The sequence below is a fragment of the Brachyhypopomus gauderio genome, chromosome 5 (assembly GCF_052324685.1).
Source record: "Brachyhypopomus gauderio isolate BG-103 chromosome 5, BGAUD_0.2, whole genome shotgun sequence".
Lineage (NCBI taxonomy): Eukaryota > Metazoa > Chordata > Actinopteri > Gymnotiformes > Hypopomidae > Brachyhypopomus > Brachyhypopomus gauderio.
The window spans coordinates 29,185,794-29,201,075 of NC_135215.1; the positions used below are offsets into that span (position 1 = coordinate 29,185,794).

At 47.1% G+C, this 15,282-nt stretch overlaps 1 protein-coding gene and 1 long non-coding RNA gene across 2 annotated transcripts; both read left to right on the forward strand.

Annotated features, from left to right (window-relative positions):
* The first annotated feature begins 208 nt into the window (after positions 1–208).
* On the forward strand, positions 209–14,562 carry ireb2 (iron-responsive element binding protein 2). Its single transcript, XM_077006928.1, has 22 exons — positions 209–303; positions 2,954–3,049; positions 4,427–4,592; positions 6,529–6,666; positions 6,782–7,018; positions 7,108–7,177; positions 7,320–7,503; positions 7,954–8,093; positions 8,273–8,444; positions 8,535–8,635; positions 8,834–8,950; positions 9,078–9,237; positions 9,418–9,553; positions 10,418–10,502; positions 10,598–10,754; positions 10,868–10,992; positions 11,450–11,554; positions 11,628–11,764; positions 12,722–12,869; positions 12,963–13,085; positions 13,255–13,440; positions 13,543–14,562. Exons 1-22 carry the CDS (start codon positions 279–281, stop codon positions 13,654–13,656), a joined length of 2,922 nt encoding a protein of 973 aa, XP_076863043.1. The 5' UTR covers positions 209–278; the 3' UTR covers positions 13,657–14,562.
* On the forward strand, positions 11,771–12,711 carry LOC143515036 (uncharacterized). Its single transcript, XR_013131010.1, has 3 exons — positions 11,771–12,040; positions 12,189–12,218; positions 12,335–12,711. It is a non-coding gene; the product is annotated as an uncharacterized LOC143515036 (long non-coding RNA).
* Positions 14,563–15,282: the final 720 nt, after the last annotated feature.

A 15,282-nucleotide genomic window follows, 5' to 3' on the forward strand; every position in this document is an offset into this window, starting at 1 on the left:
TCTTACGCCATGGTCGGAAGTGGGCGGGTCGCTTCATGAGAACGATCCTATGATTGGATGACTCTCAACGAGGAGTTTCCACAACGTTCTGTTATTGGATGACTCTCGGGGAGGAATTTACATATTGGTCTTGTGATTGGATGTCTCTAGGGGAGGACTTTCCTGTGATTGGATGACTCTCGAGGAGGACTTTCCAGGGTGTTCTGTGATTGGACGACTCTCACGGAGGAGTTTCCAAGGTCCGAGGGAGAGGAGTCGTGTTCATTTCAGAAGTCATCATGGCGTCCACTTCCTCACATCAAGGTAAGCGCCCTTGTTTGGATGTGTAGTCCATTCCGCGTGAGCTTTGGCCTTTTCTCACTGGACGAGGTGAAGCGGTGATTTGCTTAACAGCAATATTAGCTACAACTAGATAATATTACACCGGTGTCTTTGTGATATCGCTGCTTTGGTGGCCTCTTTCTTAGAAAGCTAGCCAGCTACAATTTAACGGCAACATCGGCGGCGTTAGCTTCTTAGCTAACCCTCCCTCATAGCCAAACATCTAACACACTAGATTAGCTTCTTAGCTAACCCTCCCTGTATAATCTGACATTTAACCCACTAGATTAGCTCTCTTGCTAGCCAGCTCGCCAACAAACGCCAGTGGCCCTCAGTGTTGTGTTGTGACACCGACATGCAGCATTTGCTAACGGGCGATAATTATCGCTATGACAGACCAGACCTAAATGTACATGAACGTAGATAAACAACTAGGTGACCTGCTGGTTAATCCTGCCTTGTGCACATTACCTCTCCAGACCTGTTTAAATACACTTCAGTGCAGACTTATATGGAGTCAGTACATCGAGGGAGTTTTAAATTGTCTTGTTTTAAAGTGACTAGATCCCGGAATAATCCATGTTAATATGTTTGTCAATGTTATTATTGGTGCGGGTCTCTTCGAGCTAATCTATGCAGACCATTGAAAGAGGAGTGCAGTATGGTGTGGAGATAAGAGACTGGTTCCCTCCCTGTCCCCACTAACGCAGGGTTCCCTCCCTGTCCCCACTAACGCAGGGTTCCCTCCCTGTCCCCACTAACGCAGGGTTCCCTCCCTGTCCCCACTAACGCAGGGTTCCCTCCCTGTCCCCACTAACGCAGGGTTCCCTCCCTGTCCCCACTAACGCAGGGTTCCCTCCCGGTCCCCCACTAACGCAGGGTTCCCTCCCGGTCCCCCACTAACGCAGGGTTCCCTCCCGGTCCCCCACTAACGCAGGGTTCCCTCCCGTCCCCCACTAACGCAGGGTTCCCTCCCGTCCCCCACTAACGCAGGGTTCCCTCCGGTCCCCCACTAACGCAGGGTTCCCTCCCTGTCCCCACTAACGCAGGGTTCCCTCCCGGTCCCCCACTAACGCAGGGTTCCCTCCCGGTCCCCCACTAACGCAGGGTTCCCTCCCGGTCCCCCACTAACGCAGGGTTCCCTCCCGGTCCCCACTAACGCAGGGTTCCCTCCCGGCCCCCACTAACACAGTGTTGCAGCCATTTCCCCTCATATGTGGTCAGAACTGTGTGAGACCCAACAGGCCTCACTAAATGCACCTTTTGGATAGTGTCTCTGAGTTCATTTACATAAATGTTGTTCTAGTCCAACTGGTTCCTATTGAATTTGTCTGTGAAAGCTTTTGCCTGAAAATGTTTTGGATGTCGCAGAATGGAGTTTGTGTTCATTAAACATGTTCTAAAATAATGTATATAACATTTTATGCTGCCTTGACTGATTTGAGATCTCATTTCTCTTGTTCAGTAAGGAATAGGCATGGATTTGACTGCATATATATATATATATATATATATATATATATATATATATATATATATATATATATATATATATATATATATTATTAGCCTTAATGACCTTTAAGTGTATAATTTTTTCCCTTTTGTTTGTTTTTTATTTGGTTCTTTAAGACGCAGGGGATTCTCATTTCATATGATTCCTGAGGTATACCTCCATGAGAGGCACCTTTTAGGGTTTTGTTTCCACTGTCAGTATTATGATGACTACCTCTACTTTGTTAATTATGGTGAAGAAGTCTGGGAGGATTATTCTAAATGTCGCTCCAAGCCCACACATGCTTTCAGTTAGTAAGAGCGTTATTATTCCTCTGTGAAAGAACAATGCTAAAGTTGTAGACTAAAGCATTTTAGCCCTCCAAGCCCACACACGTCTCACCATTATTGGGACAATTATTATTAATTTCTTATGTTAAAGTTGTAGATCTGAGCATTTGGAGAAAACCACCAAGGGAGCTTGAGAGAAACTGTTCTTGTAATGATGGACTTTCATTAATTGTTTAATGTAATACCTGGAAGCCTCAGCAAAATTCTGCTTATTTTGGCTAGATTAAACAAATCTGGCACGGCCAAAATCAACATATTGTTACCTTAACACCTGTAGACAATGGTTAGGTTGTTAGATGATTGATTTATGCTGCAATGGATTATGAAGCCCTACCCATCGCCACAGGGTGTATACGCTAAGCACAATTTTAGTAATTATCTCTCTGTTTGTAAAATGCTCTCTTCAATTCTTATACCTCTGCTTCACACCTAACGTATGTTAAGTACATATCTTGTTAAAATTCATGGAGGATTTTAATTGCATTTTCATGGATTTAATGGTTTAACACTTCCCAAGGCTTTACATGTCATGAGCATACAGAATCATCATAATTGTAATAATAAACCACCATAATAATGTTATTTTAAGCACTTCACAGGCCATGCTCAGGGAAAACAAATTTAAAAGGAGATGATGTAGCCTAACGGTAATTGTGAATTCAAAATTACAATGTATGATTACAAGGGACTGAGAGAAAGATAATGTCTTTACACCATTAAGACTGTCTAATTTCAGAACATACTATTAATGAAGCAGGATTTTGATTCGTGTTTCGTCTTTGCACAGAGCACCCCTTTGGCCATTTGATTGACACATTACAGACTGAGAAAAATGAAGTTCGAAAATATTTCAACCCTCTGAAGCTTGAGGATACCAAATATGGTAAGTGAAGAGAGGAAATCAGATCATATCTTCTCCACAGGCGTCCTCCGAGCTCTCTACTGCTCACGATCCCTGCTGAGGTGTGGATACAGACAATAGAGGGGGTCTGTATCTCGGAGTGGACATTATTGGGTTTCTTTGTTCTGAACTGCTGTGTTCATTTATTTAATTAGTCAGCACAATAGAAGATTTGGTCACAGCATTGACAGTCCTGAACATACCAGTTCCATTTTAAACCAGGGGGTGGACAGCATAAAGGTGGAATAACAAAAAGGCAAAGAGAAAGACCAACAGAAGTTCCTTTGGCAGTAACATGGAGCAAAAGTGTAGCTTCACAGTTGGGGAGGCGCTCAGTGAAGCAGGTGGTGTTCATAATTGAGCAACATATAAGCAATCAAAGGTCAGTGGTGCATGCTGGCAGAATATGAAGGGTTCCTCTGGTGAGCATAATTAATGTTTGGTGAGCCTAATGAATGTTTTCTTAGAGGATGTGAAGGAGTATGGCGTAAGTAACTCCTGGTGGACTGAAAGATCAAGGGAAGAAAATACATGACAACACGGGGTCATTATCAGGCTTGGTCCAGCAATTAAATCCATTAGGGCTGAGGTGAATTGGGTAAACATAACATATAGGACATTTTGAAGGAGGCCCTTTTCTGAAGTGGCCCTGAGCACTGTTGAAGATGAGCACCACAGACTCTGCTGAACAGAAGGGGAGGAAACGTATGCAGGGCGTGGGCACCACTATCATGGTGTTTTACTTAAGAAAAGTACCACCTGGTAAACTGGACTTTTCTCAGATGTCCTGAATGTCATTAAAGATGTTGACTAAAATGTGGATCATACTGCCAAGACTGGAAAGGAAAACGTCCTGAGAGATCTGCTATAGTCCATTAGAAAGATTCTCTCTCTCTCTCTCTCTCTCTCTCTCTCTCTCTCTCTCTCTCTCTCTCTCTCTCTCAATTGTCTGTCTCTCTTTCCTTTGAAAAGTACAGATTATCTCTCTCGAGCGAGACAGAGACAGACACACAAGTGAGAGAGAATGCAGCAAACTCACTGATGTGTATGAAATCCAGAAGTCTTCTTCAGATCTATTTATACTGGTTAAAAGCATGGAATGTTTTCAGTTCATAAATATGCCTCACATAGCAATTAATTCTGAATCATGTACGTCTTCTCAGATACCAGTGCTGCTTAATATTAGCTAATGTTAATGATATTCATTCATTAGTTAATATTGGCAACGTTGTAACGTTTCACATCACTGCTCCTCCAGCCCCGCTCCTCCTGTTCTGGGGGTTTGTTGGTCTCCGTTGAGGAGTAAATGTTGAGGAGTAAAGTGCGAGTCTCCCTGCTGTCCTGCTCTTGCTCCTGCAGAGAAGCTGCCCTTCGCCATCCGCGTGCTGCTGGAGGCCGCCATACGCAAGTGCGACGGCTTCTACGTGAAGAAAGAGGACGTGCAGAACATTCTGAACTGGGAGGAGTGTCAGAATGAGGCTGAGGTCCCCTTCTCCCCAGCACGTGTGCTTCTGCAGGACTTCACGTGAGTCACGTTTGAGTGACTGCTGTCGGCCCGGAGTAGGGCTGCACGATTAATCGTATTTTTATCGTTATCGCGATGTGAAGTTTCACGATAAACACATCGAAAGAGCCGATAACTCCTTGAATAACAGCAAACTCAAATTGCGTTATCCTCGTCCAGCAATAGAGGGAGCTATTCGCGCTGCAGACTATGATCACGTGACGTAAGTAGGCAAGAGGCAGAGTGAGGCAGAGTTGCCAGGTTCTCGGTTTTCACGCCAAATTGGGCTTGTTTGAAAATCCAGCCGCGGGTAAAAATTCTGGGGCCGCGGGGTGCGGTTTTTTGGGCTACTTTTGAGTTGGGCTACTGCGGAAGTTACAAGTCAACACTAAGAATCGATCGCGATATAATACTTAATTTGTCTCCAGTTCACATTCGCAACAACTCGTAATCGCGGTGGCTTCGCCCGTGTGCAATTGCCTCGCGCGCTGTCGATTCACGAGGTCGTGCACCTCTCGAATTTTGTAAGTTCGCGCGCGCCGCGTCTCGGCGCAATGAGAACAGTCATGTTTGCAGGGTTCATACACCTATACAAGGTGGAATTCAAGCACTTGTACGTCACTTTCAAGGTCCATTTCAATAATTCCCAGCACGTTATTGAATTAAATATTTATACATATACTCTAAATGATTCGAAATAATTCGCTTTTTTATCACATTATTTAATGTTATTATTTATTTAAAGTTCGCGCGCGCCGCGTCTCGGCGCAATGAGAACAGTCATGTTTGCAGGGTTCATACACCTATACAAGGTGGAATTCAAGCACTTGCATGTCACTTTCAAGGTCCATTTCAATAATTCCCAGCACGTTATTGAATAAAATATTTATACATATACTCTAAATGATTCGAAATAATTCGCTTTTTTATCACATTATTTAATGTTATTATTTATTTAAAGTTCTCGCGCGCCGCGTCTCGGCGCAATGAGAACAGTCATGTTTGCAGGGTTCATAGGTTCATACACCTATACAAGGTGGAATTCAAGCACTTGTACGTCACTTTCAAGGTCCATTTCAATAATTCCCAGCACGTTATTGAATTAAATATTTATACATATACTCTAAATGATTCGAAATAATTCGCTTTTTTATCACATTATTTAATGGATATTTATTTTCAAAACGCCCAATCTTAACGTCTTCACGTTCTCTCATGTTTCGTCCTGGAATTACAAGAGGCTCGTATTTGTTAACGTAATACAAGAGAATTGTTCAGTCAGACAGATATTTGTTGTGAAACGAAGTAGTTACAATTTCAAGCCTTTTCAAATACTTTAGCCTAAATTCCAGCACTTTTCAAACCTGAAACACAAAGCAACATTAAAATTGGTCAGGTAAAAGTTCATTCCCCTGTATTTGAGGGGTGTTTTTTATACTACTAGGCCTACATATCGTTTCGGACAACACTGCAAAGAATGTGACACGGCAAGATAAACGCTTCCGCCGTTCGCGGAGGTTAACGAGGTGTGCGGAGTCGCTCACTCGTGAAAGTATAAACCTAGATTTAATCTATTGTTGAATAAACCTGCAAAATATTTGGAATTATTCTGGATTCATTACACAGTAAAAAACAAAACAAATTAACGTGCTGCTGTTCAGAGAGACACTACATTTCTGTATTTTAATCTTAATTTATCGTGGTTCACATCGATATCGGGATATCCAACAACGTTATCGCACATCGCAATTCTAGTCCATATCGTGCACCCCTAGCCCGGAGTCTCACTCTGACTCGTAAAGATCTCAAGTTTGCCCCCCATGTTCCGTGTGAACAGACTTCCAGCCCTGTGTGAGAATCAGGCTGCGACAGGCGTGGGACGGTTTATAGCTCCGTAATCACCCCAACGTTTGACTCTGGACTCATATGTGCTTCTGTTCAATCTGCTTCCTCTCAGGGGCATCCCAGCTATGGTTGACCTAGCAGCCATGAGGGATGCAGTGGCCGAGCACGGACTTGACCCCACGCTCATTAACCCCAAGTGTCCTACTGACCTCATAGTAGATCATTCATTACAGATCGACTTCAACAAGTGGTAATTCTCCTGGCAGCTCGAATTCATACGTATTTCATATGTCCTGTAATGATCACGTATGATAATTTGTAACCTATACTTGTATTTACTTAACTGGGTATCATTGTGTCCTCAGTGCTATTCAGAACGCCCCAAACCCCGGTGGAGGTGATGGGCAGGGGGCGGGGCCTCGCTCTGGCTCCGCCCGGCCGTCCTCACGGGGGCCTCACCACGGTGCTCAGTGTGGGGGTCAGCGGGGAAGCTGCGCTAAGGGCTCCTGCAGCGACGCCCCGTCCGGGCCCGGCAGAACCCCCGCCGTGCAGATCGAGAACACCCCGCTGCTCTGCCCCTTCCACCTGCAGCCCGTCTCTGAGTAAGAACGACTACCCCGCACGCATCTGCCCCTCAGTGCCATCGCAAGGTCTGACCGTCCGCCACGTTTCTGTCCCTACGTCTCCACAGGCAAGAGACGGCACTCAAGAGCCAGGAGATGGAGCTCGTTAGAAACAAAGAAAGACTTCAGTTCTTCAAGGTAACACTGTGGTTTAGCTCTTGAGCCTAAAGAACACAGTTTCATGGAGTCCATGCTGAATTCTGACGGTTATTTCGTGACCAGTACCGGTACATTTTCTCCCATAGTGTATAACTGGGAATCTTTATTTGCTCTTCCACAGTGGTGTTCTAAAGCGTTTAAGAACGTAAGCGTGGTTCCTCCAGACACTGGGTCGGTGCACCAGGTCAATCTGGAGTACCTGTCTCGGGTCGTGCAGGAGGGAGACGGCTTCATCTACCCTGACAGTGTGGTCGGCACAGACTCGCACACTACAATGATCAACGGCCTGGGTGTACTCGGCTGGGGTGAGTGAACTCTTTCACACAAGCTGCAGTATTCAAGACATGAATTAAACATGGACGTTGTAGTTAGCATCACCGATCGCCTGATTCCCAAGAAAGCTTTCAGAGACTGACAGATACACGCCAGTTTCCCAAATGCACGAGCCTTTGTAGGTGTGAGAGAATTTCTCAAGCTTTTGAGAAAATCATTTCTTGGCGTGGTGAAACGCTTTGAGTGGCATTTTGTAATAATCCTTCCATGAGTTCCCTTACGTGATCCTGTTGCCTAATACTGAAAAGCCTCTACATGTTGAGCCTTGTACCTTAAATACAGTAACTGATTAACAGCATGTTGTGCTCTTGTGCTCTGCTGCCGTGTCTGAGTTGCCTAATACGCCAAGACCAGCGTTTCACTCGTGTCTCTCTCCATCTCGGCCTTTTCCTCACCTGCCTACATCTGTGTCTGTCCCTCAGGTGTCGGTGGTATAGAGACAGAGGCGGTGATGCTCGGTCAGCCAGTCTCACTGACTCTACCACAGGTGGTGGGATGCAAGCTCGTGGGGTCCATCAGCACCCTGGCTACATCTATAGACATAGTCCTCGGCATTACAAAGGTACACACTTCTTCTCACCACTATCCCCTCCATCGTCATACAGCCACGTCGTCATACAGCCACGTCGTCATACAGCACTATTCCCATCGTAGCGCGTAGACCAGCAAACCTTTCGCATATCTGGAGCGATGTGGCCCAGGTTCGCTGAGCTCAGAGTGGTGTCGTGTGTCTGTCCGCAGCTCCTTCGGCAGACCGCTATCGCCGGCAGGTTCGTGGAGTTCTTCGGTCCCGGCGTGTCTCAGCTCTCCGCGGCAGACAGGACCACCATAGCTAACATGTGCCCTGAATACAACGCTACCGTCAGCTTTTTCCCTGTGGATGACGCCACGCTCGAGCACTTTAAGCAGACCAGTAAGGACACAAGTGGCCTTTCTTCAGGTCTTCTGCTGCTGCACGGGTGGCTTTGACGCTGATTTTTTCCGTTCTGTGTTTGTGCTTAAGATTTCACAGAAGAGAGACTTGAAGTTTTGGAAACTTACCTCAAAGCTGTGAAGCTCTTCCAGAGTTACGATGACCAGGCAGACGACCCTCAATATTCCGAGGTTGGCCTGCGGTCATGTCTCAAACATCAGTGGTTTAATGCTATTTATGTACAAATACATAAAAAATGTGGGCGTTTGGATTGATGCTATATCCTCACAGATATTGAAAATCCTTCCTTTGACATCACAGGGGTATGTAGCGTAGCGGGGTAAATGTAGCAGGTGGCAGGGTTGATTTGTGCCCCGTCCCCTCTCTAGGTGATTGAAGTAAACCTAAGCTCCATCGTGCCATACGTGAGTGGACCCAAGCGGCCACAGGACCGGGTTCCTGTCTCCTGCATGAAGGAGGACTTCCTCACCTGCCTCCGTGAGAAGGCGAGTCTCAAACTTCACGAAGACGAGGACAGGGCCGTCGTCTTCCGGTGCCCAGTTCAACAGTGCTTCAGCAGCTGCAGTGACCTATGGTGTTGACGTGACTGTGATGTTGTCTGATGTTTCTCAGGTGGGTTTTAAAGGGTTCCACATTCCGAGTGAGAAGCAAGACGCCACGGTGCCGTTTCTCCACGAGGGCACCAAGTACATGCTGTCCCACGGATCAGTGGTCATCGCCGCGGTCATCAGCTGCACCAACAACTGCAACCCCTCCGTCATGCTGACCGCAGGTCACCAAGCTAACCGCCCCTAGAATAAAGGAGGATGTTTCATATTCAGATGCTATATTTAATAACCGATATCAGATGCAATCGAGGCAAACGGGTGTTGGTATGGACGTCTGAGCTTTGGCCTGTAGTCTGAGGCATCCGAGTGCTCCCAGTGTGACACGGGATGTGTTGTTCTGACAGGTCTCCTAGCAAAGAAGGCCGTGGAGGCGGGGCTTACGGTGAAGCCCTACATCAGGACCAGTCTGGCCCCGGGCAGCGGCATGGTCACACACTACCTCAACGCTAGCGGAGTGCTGCCTTACCTCAGCCAGCTTGGGTACACTCACTCACACACACACACACACACTCGCTCGCACGCACACACACACTACCTCAACGCTAGCGGAGTGCTGCCTTACCTCAGCCAGCTTGGGTACGCACGCACGCACACACTCACTCACACACACACACACACTCACTCACTCACTCACTCACGCACGCACTCACGCACACACACACACACTCTGTATATACGCCCATCTGTACGATGTTTTGTACTGGTCCGATGCGATTCAGATATTTGTTGTTCTGCCTTAGCAAACATTTGCACATTGTAAAGTTATATGAGCCTTTCAGAGCGAGGTATATCTGTGAGACTGAAAAAGGTTTGTGAAGTCTATGGTATCTCCTCATTAAAAGTAACTTAAAGCAATTAGTACTAATAAGAGAGGCATGGTTGCACCGTTATTGCACCTGGACTATGGGGAAAGCCTTTTATTTTGTGTGTGGACAGTTCGGTGAACAGCTACAGTTTCAAAGTCAACCGATTTAGTTTTTTGTCAGTTTTGGTCAAGCGCAGGATCAAGTGAAATAAAAGGACAGAAATTAGGAGATTGATGCTGACTTGGAGAGAATTGTGACAGACATTTACAGTGAAATATTTAATATATTTAATTAATAATTTGGGATTTCTTTTTCAAGATGGATCTCAATCTATTTGTGGTATAAAAAAAATTGAGGTGTCAGTCATTTTTAGTTTTCAGCAGTAGCAAGTGGTTCTTAGCAGTAGTAGACCAGAATCTCCCCAAGGCGTCTGACCCCGGGAGACTAATAAACTAACATTCTAGTTGTTTGACCTCCTAAAACCCCCATTTTGTTCTCTCATCTGTTCCTTACCACAAGTCTTTGTGCTGTGTTCCAGGTTTGAGGTTATTGGTTATGGGTGTGCCACCTGTGTAGGGAACACGGCACCTTTACCTCAGTCTGTGGTAGATGCCATCACACAGGTGCGATCTCACGCTTCTCTGCTTTTTCCCACTATATCATAAACTGCATCTAATTAGGACAAGACAGTGTTAACCTGTTGCTCTCCACTCCTCAGGGTGATTTGGTAGCATGTGGCGTGTTGTCTGGTAACAGGCATTTTGAAGGACGCCTCTGTGACTGTGTGCGTGCCAATTACCTAGCCTCACCCCCTCTAGTGGTGGCATATGCCATCGCTGGCACTATTGGAATCGACTTCGAGAAGGACCCTCTTGGTAAGACCCGGAGCCCCATCGTCTATGTGGTTGAATGTGTTGGACATTTAGCAAAGTCAAGTCATGGCAGACTGAGAGTGTTTCCTGTGTGTGGCGCCGTGCTGGGCGTGTAGGTGTGGGGGCGGATGGTACGGAGCTCTTCCTGAAGGACTTGTGGCCGTCTAAGGAAGAGGTGCATCGCGTGGAGGAGAGCACGGTGGTCGCGTCCATCTTCCGAGAGCTGAGGAGCCGTATACAGGTAACGCAGGGGGCCTCCGCCTCCTTATGGGCCTCCTGGCCATCCTGTTCACTTCCAGCACTGAGCTCTTCTGGGTTTTTGAGAGAGAGAAAAGCTTTTTTTGGTTTGCATTGTATTTAAGGTTCAAATTAGGTTTAGAGCGCAAAAAAATGACGCATGGTTTTCATATTTACACAACTGAGCAAAAATGTATTTAAACCACGAGTATGTAAACTCATCTTGTGTTATTATATCTTTAATACTCAGATGATTTATAAACACATTTTAAATCATATTTTGTATATTCTAACTTTTTCCTATAAGTACTTTAAATCAAATTTGGATCAGTAGTGTAAATACTAGCAAAGTTTCTTTGTTTAGTGCCATGTTGTGATCTCTGATCACGTCTGCGTCAGATGTGTGATCTGCGTCAGATGTGTCAGATGTCAGATGTGTGATGAAGGTCTTTGGCTTTCAGAAAGGGAGTTCGTTTTGGAACAACACAGACGCTCCAGATGGTGTGCTGTTTCCTTGGGATCCCAAATCCACGTACATCCGTTGCCCTCCGTTCTTCAGCAGACTTGTAAGTGTGGGCACGTCGTACGTTTTTGAGGTCGCCTGATGTTCCGATGATGCTCCAGCTCCTGTTCCCCCAGGAGGTGTCCGGCCCCGGGTCCATGGAGAACGCACACGCACTCCTCTTTCTGGGGGACAAAGTCACCACGGATCACATCTCTCCTGCTGGCAGTATCTCACGCGTCAGTGCAGCTGCCAAGTACCTCCAGAGCAAACGGTGAGAGACGCAGCAGCTTTATTTGGAAAGTGAATTTTGGTGACATTTTAGACGTGCTGTCTTCTCCTCTTGACGCGCCTCCCAGTGCAGTAGCCCAGGTGGACGCGCCACCCAGTGCAGTAGCCCAGGTGGACGCGCCACCCAGTGCAGTAGCCCAGGTGGACGCGCCACCCAGTGCAGTAGCCCAGGTCTGCAGCCTGCCAGTGCAGTAGTCCAGGTCTGCAGCCTGCCAGTGCAGTAGCCCAGGTGGACGCGCCTCCCAGTGCAGTAGCCCAGGTGGACGCGCCACCCAGTGCAGTAGCCCAGGTGGACGCGCCACCCAGTGCAGTAGCCCAGGTGGACGCGCCACCCAGTGCAGTAGCCCAGGTCTGCAGCCTGCCAGTGCAGTAGTCCAGGTCTGCAGCCTGCCAGTGCAGTAGCCCAGGTGGACGCGCCTCCCAGTGCAGTAGCCCAGGTCTGCAGCCTGCCAGTGCAGTAGTCCAGGTCTGCAGCCTGCCAGTGCAGTAGTCCAGGTCTGCAGCCTGCCAGTGCAGTAGTCCAGGTCTGCAGCCTGCCAGTGCAGTAGCCCAGGTCTGCAGCCTCCCCCATTGTGCCGTCAGGACTGGCAGAGCACCAAATCTTCTGTCTGGGTCTCCGTTTGATCACTCATAATTATTTGGTGGCGTATTATTACAGCTTGGTAAAATCTGAAGAGTTTTTGTACCATGGTAGTTCTCATAACGCAGAGAGGACAGAGAGTTTAATAATTCATGGTGGAGAGGTGTAATCGGGGCCAGAGTGTGTGAGGTGCAGGAGAGCCAGCAGTGATCTGGAAGGTTCTGCATTTCAGCCCGATTGTGAGAACTTGGTTTTGAATTGCTGTTAAACTGAGGACTGGCTGCTACTTGATTTGTCACTGACCCACGCTGGTTGGTTGTTTTTTTAATTGACCTGTCGTCTGTGTTTCCGTGTGCCAAGCCTGACGCCCCGTGAGTTCAACTCCTACGGAGCGCGGAGAGGAAACGATGCCGTGATGACTAGAGGAACATTCGCCAGCATCAAACTTCAGAACCGACTCGTTGGCAAAACTGGCCCCAAAACTCTTCACGTTCCGTCTGGCCAGATGGTGAGGGCCAGCAGTCCACAATTCAGAGGCGGGTGTCTCGGGGAGCGCGATGCTCTGTGCTAACAGGCTGTGTTTGCTCGACCCCTGTGCTAGCTGGACGTGTTCGAGGCGGCCGAGCGCTACCAGAGAGACGGAGTTCCTCTCATCATCCTGGCGGGGAAGGAGTATGGCTCGGGCAGCTCTCGAGACTGGGCGGCCAAAGGGCCTTACCTGCTGGTACGTTTGATCCACCAGTCCCTCAGGCAGACTAAACCAGTCCTCCTTCCATTGTGCCTAAGGATCTTATTTTAGACATTTCAGCATGGTAGCAGTTCAGAAATGGTGTGAGCCGTTTTGGTTGCTCGCTGAAGCTGTGGGTTTCTCACTCTGCGCGTGTGGTCTGCAGGGTGTGCGTGCAGTGATCGCAGAGAGCTTTGCGAAAATGCACAAGAACCATCTGGTGAGCATTGGGATTGCTCCTCTCCAGTTCCTCCCTGGTCAGAGCGCTGACTCCCTGCAGCTCTCTGGGAAGGAGAGGTTCTCCATCTTCATGCCGGAGCAGATCACCACCCATCAAGAGTTAACCGTGCAGGTAGGCTAACTCGAACTTCAGTGGATGTGCACTTGAATAAGATTGCTTCACATATAAGTGAAATAGCATAAAAGCTGTATGAATTCATGTTTTGTGTTCCAGACCAGCACCGGAAAGAGCTTCACCGTGGTGGCTTTGTTTGAGAACGAGGTGGACGTCACCTTCTACAAGCATGGAGGCGTCCTGAAGCACGTGGTCCGTAGAATGCTGCAGTGACCCCCTCCAGCCTGCCTCATCAGCACTGGGAGGTCTGGTCCAGAGCCTCTCTCAGGAGCACTGAAGATCCTGAGCTAGTTTGCTGGTCCCCAGGAGGACGTACTGGCTGTAGAGCTGTCGGGGGAGGGGGGGGGAGCTGACGATATTTCTGGACGGAGCGACTGGTCGGTTATGTTCAGGTCCTGGACTCTGCTGTGCCTGTTTCCTGCTGTTTCCTCCGGCCCACTCCAGGGCAGCTTCAGGCGAACGTCTCTCTCCTGCACTTCAGAAAAATGTCTGTTTCTTTCTCTACAGCCCTCTATGGTGATGTGAAAAGGAATCCAGATTCTACACAGTGTGCTAGATTTCTAGAGCTTCCATTAACTAGCACTGTTTACTCTCTGATTCCCCACTGTGGAGCGTGGTCCTCGATGCCTGTGTATGTGGGTGTTTCTGTTTGCAGTGCTCACTCAGCACGTCGGTGGGCTCACTGTCGACGTCCACGGAACTGGTGCTAGGCTCCCGCACAGACCACACGATGTCCACCACCTGCTGGTGCTTCTTAAAGCAAAACTTCTGGTCTTCTGCTATTCTGCTTACAGGCAATTGGGTGGAACTTGCTTTCTGTTTCAGTGGGTTTTTGTTTTGTTTACCTGTTTGGGGGGGGGGGGGTGGTTTTAATCTAGAGTGTACGATTGTACGACGTCAAACAATGCCCAACCTCACTTATCCCTTTTTTTGTTGTTGTAGTTGTTGTTTGTTTGTTTGTTATGCACATAATGCCATCTATATGAGGGGGGGGAAGGACTATTTATTTTGTCCAGTGCAGTGCAGATTTTCTTTTGCTGTAGATCCATTTCATCACTGATGTTTGTAATGTAGCGTTGATGCCTGGATATTGTATCTGCAATAAACGTGGTGTTTTCATTTTGTGACATATTCCAAGAAATGGCTTTTAGCCACGTTGAAAGTGGCCTCTGATTTTGCTTTTAATTGAGAACTATAGTTTAATCACACTTCCTGTCATATTTGTTTATAAGAACAATACCTTAGACTTTTCTGATTCTGATGGAGAATTTGGTGAGCAGGGAGTGCGCTGCCTGGTAATGAAATGTTGAGCATCTGGTTACTGTTAGACAAGAACTTTAATATGATATGAGCTCCGTTATGATTTAGTGGGTTTAAACATACCATGATGGTGATCCTTCACAGAAATGATTATTATGTGAACAAGTTCAAATTGGAAACAAACTTTGTTACATGTAAATGTTTGTCTGTTTAGGCAATCATACAGGTAGAGATATAAGAAACTTTCTGGGAAAATGTCCATCTTTAACAGACCCTCAAGTCCAGCAGGGAACACACTATATACTGATAAGCTAGAAGTGGATCTCTGTGAGGATCATGGGTCACAGGAACCATGAGCAGAGCACAAGAATGCTGCTTACTGCTGCTTTAATTACCGAAACCAGGAACCAAATCAGTCACCGTCTTGTTTATTACTGCCAGTGAAGTACATTTCTGACCCCCATGTTTCGGTACTGCTCTGTCGTAATGTCATCTGCCTTGAAGGTGTGATCCTCACTGGATCCATTGTCCATTTATGCATTTCACTCTATTACAAGGTTTGGCCTTTTTTTTTGCCTT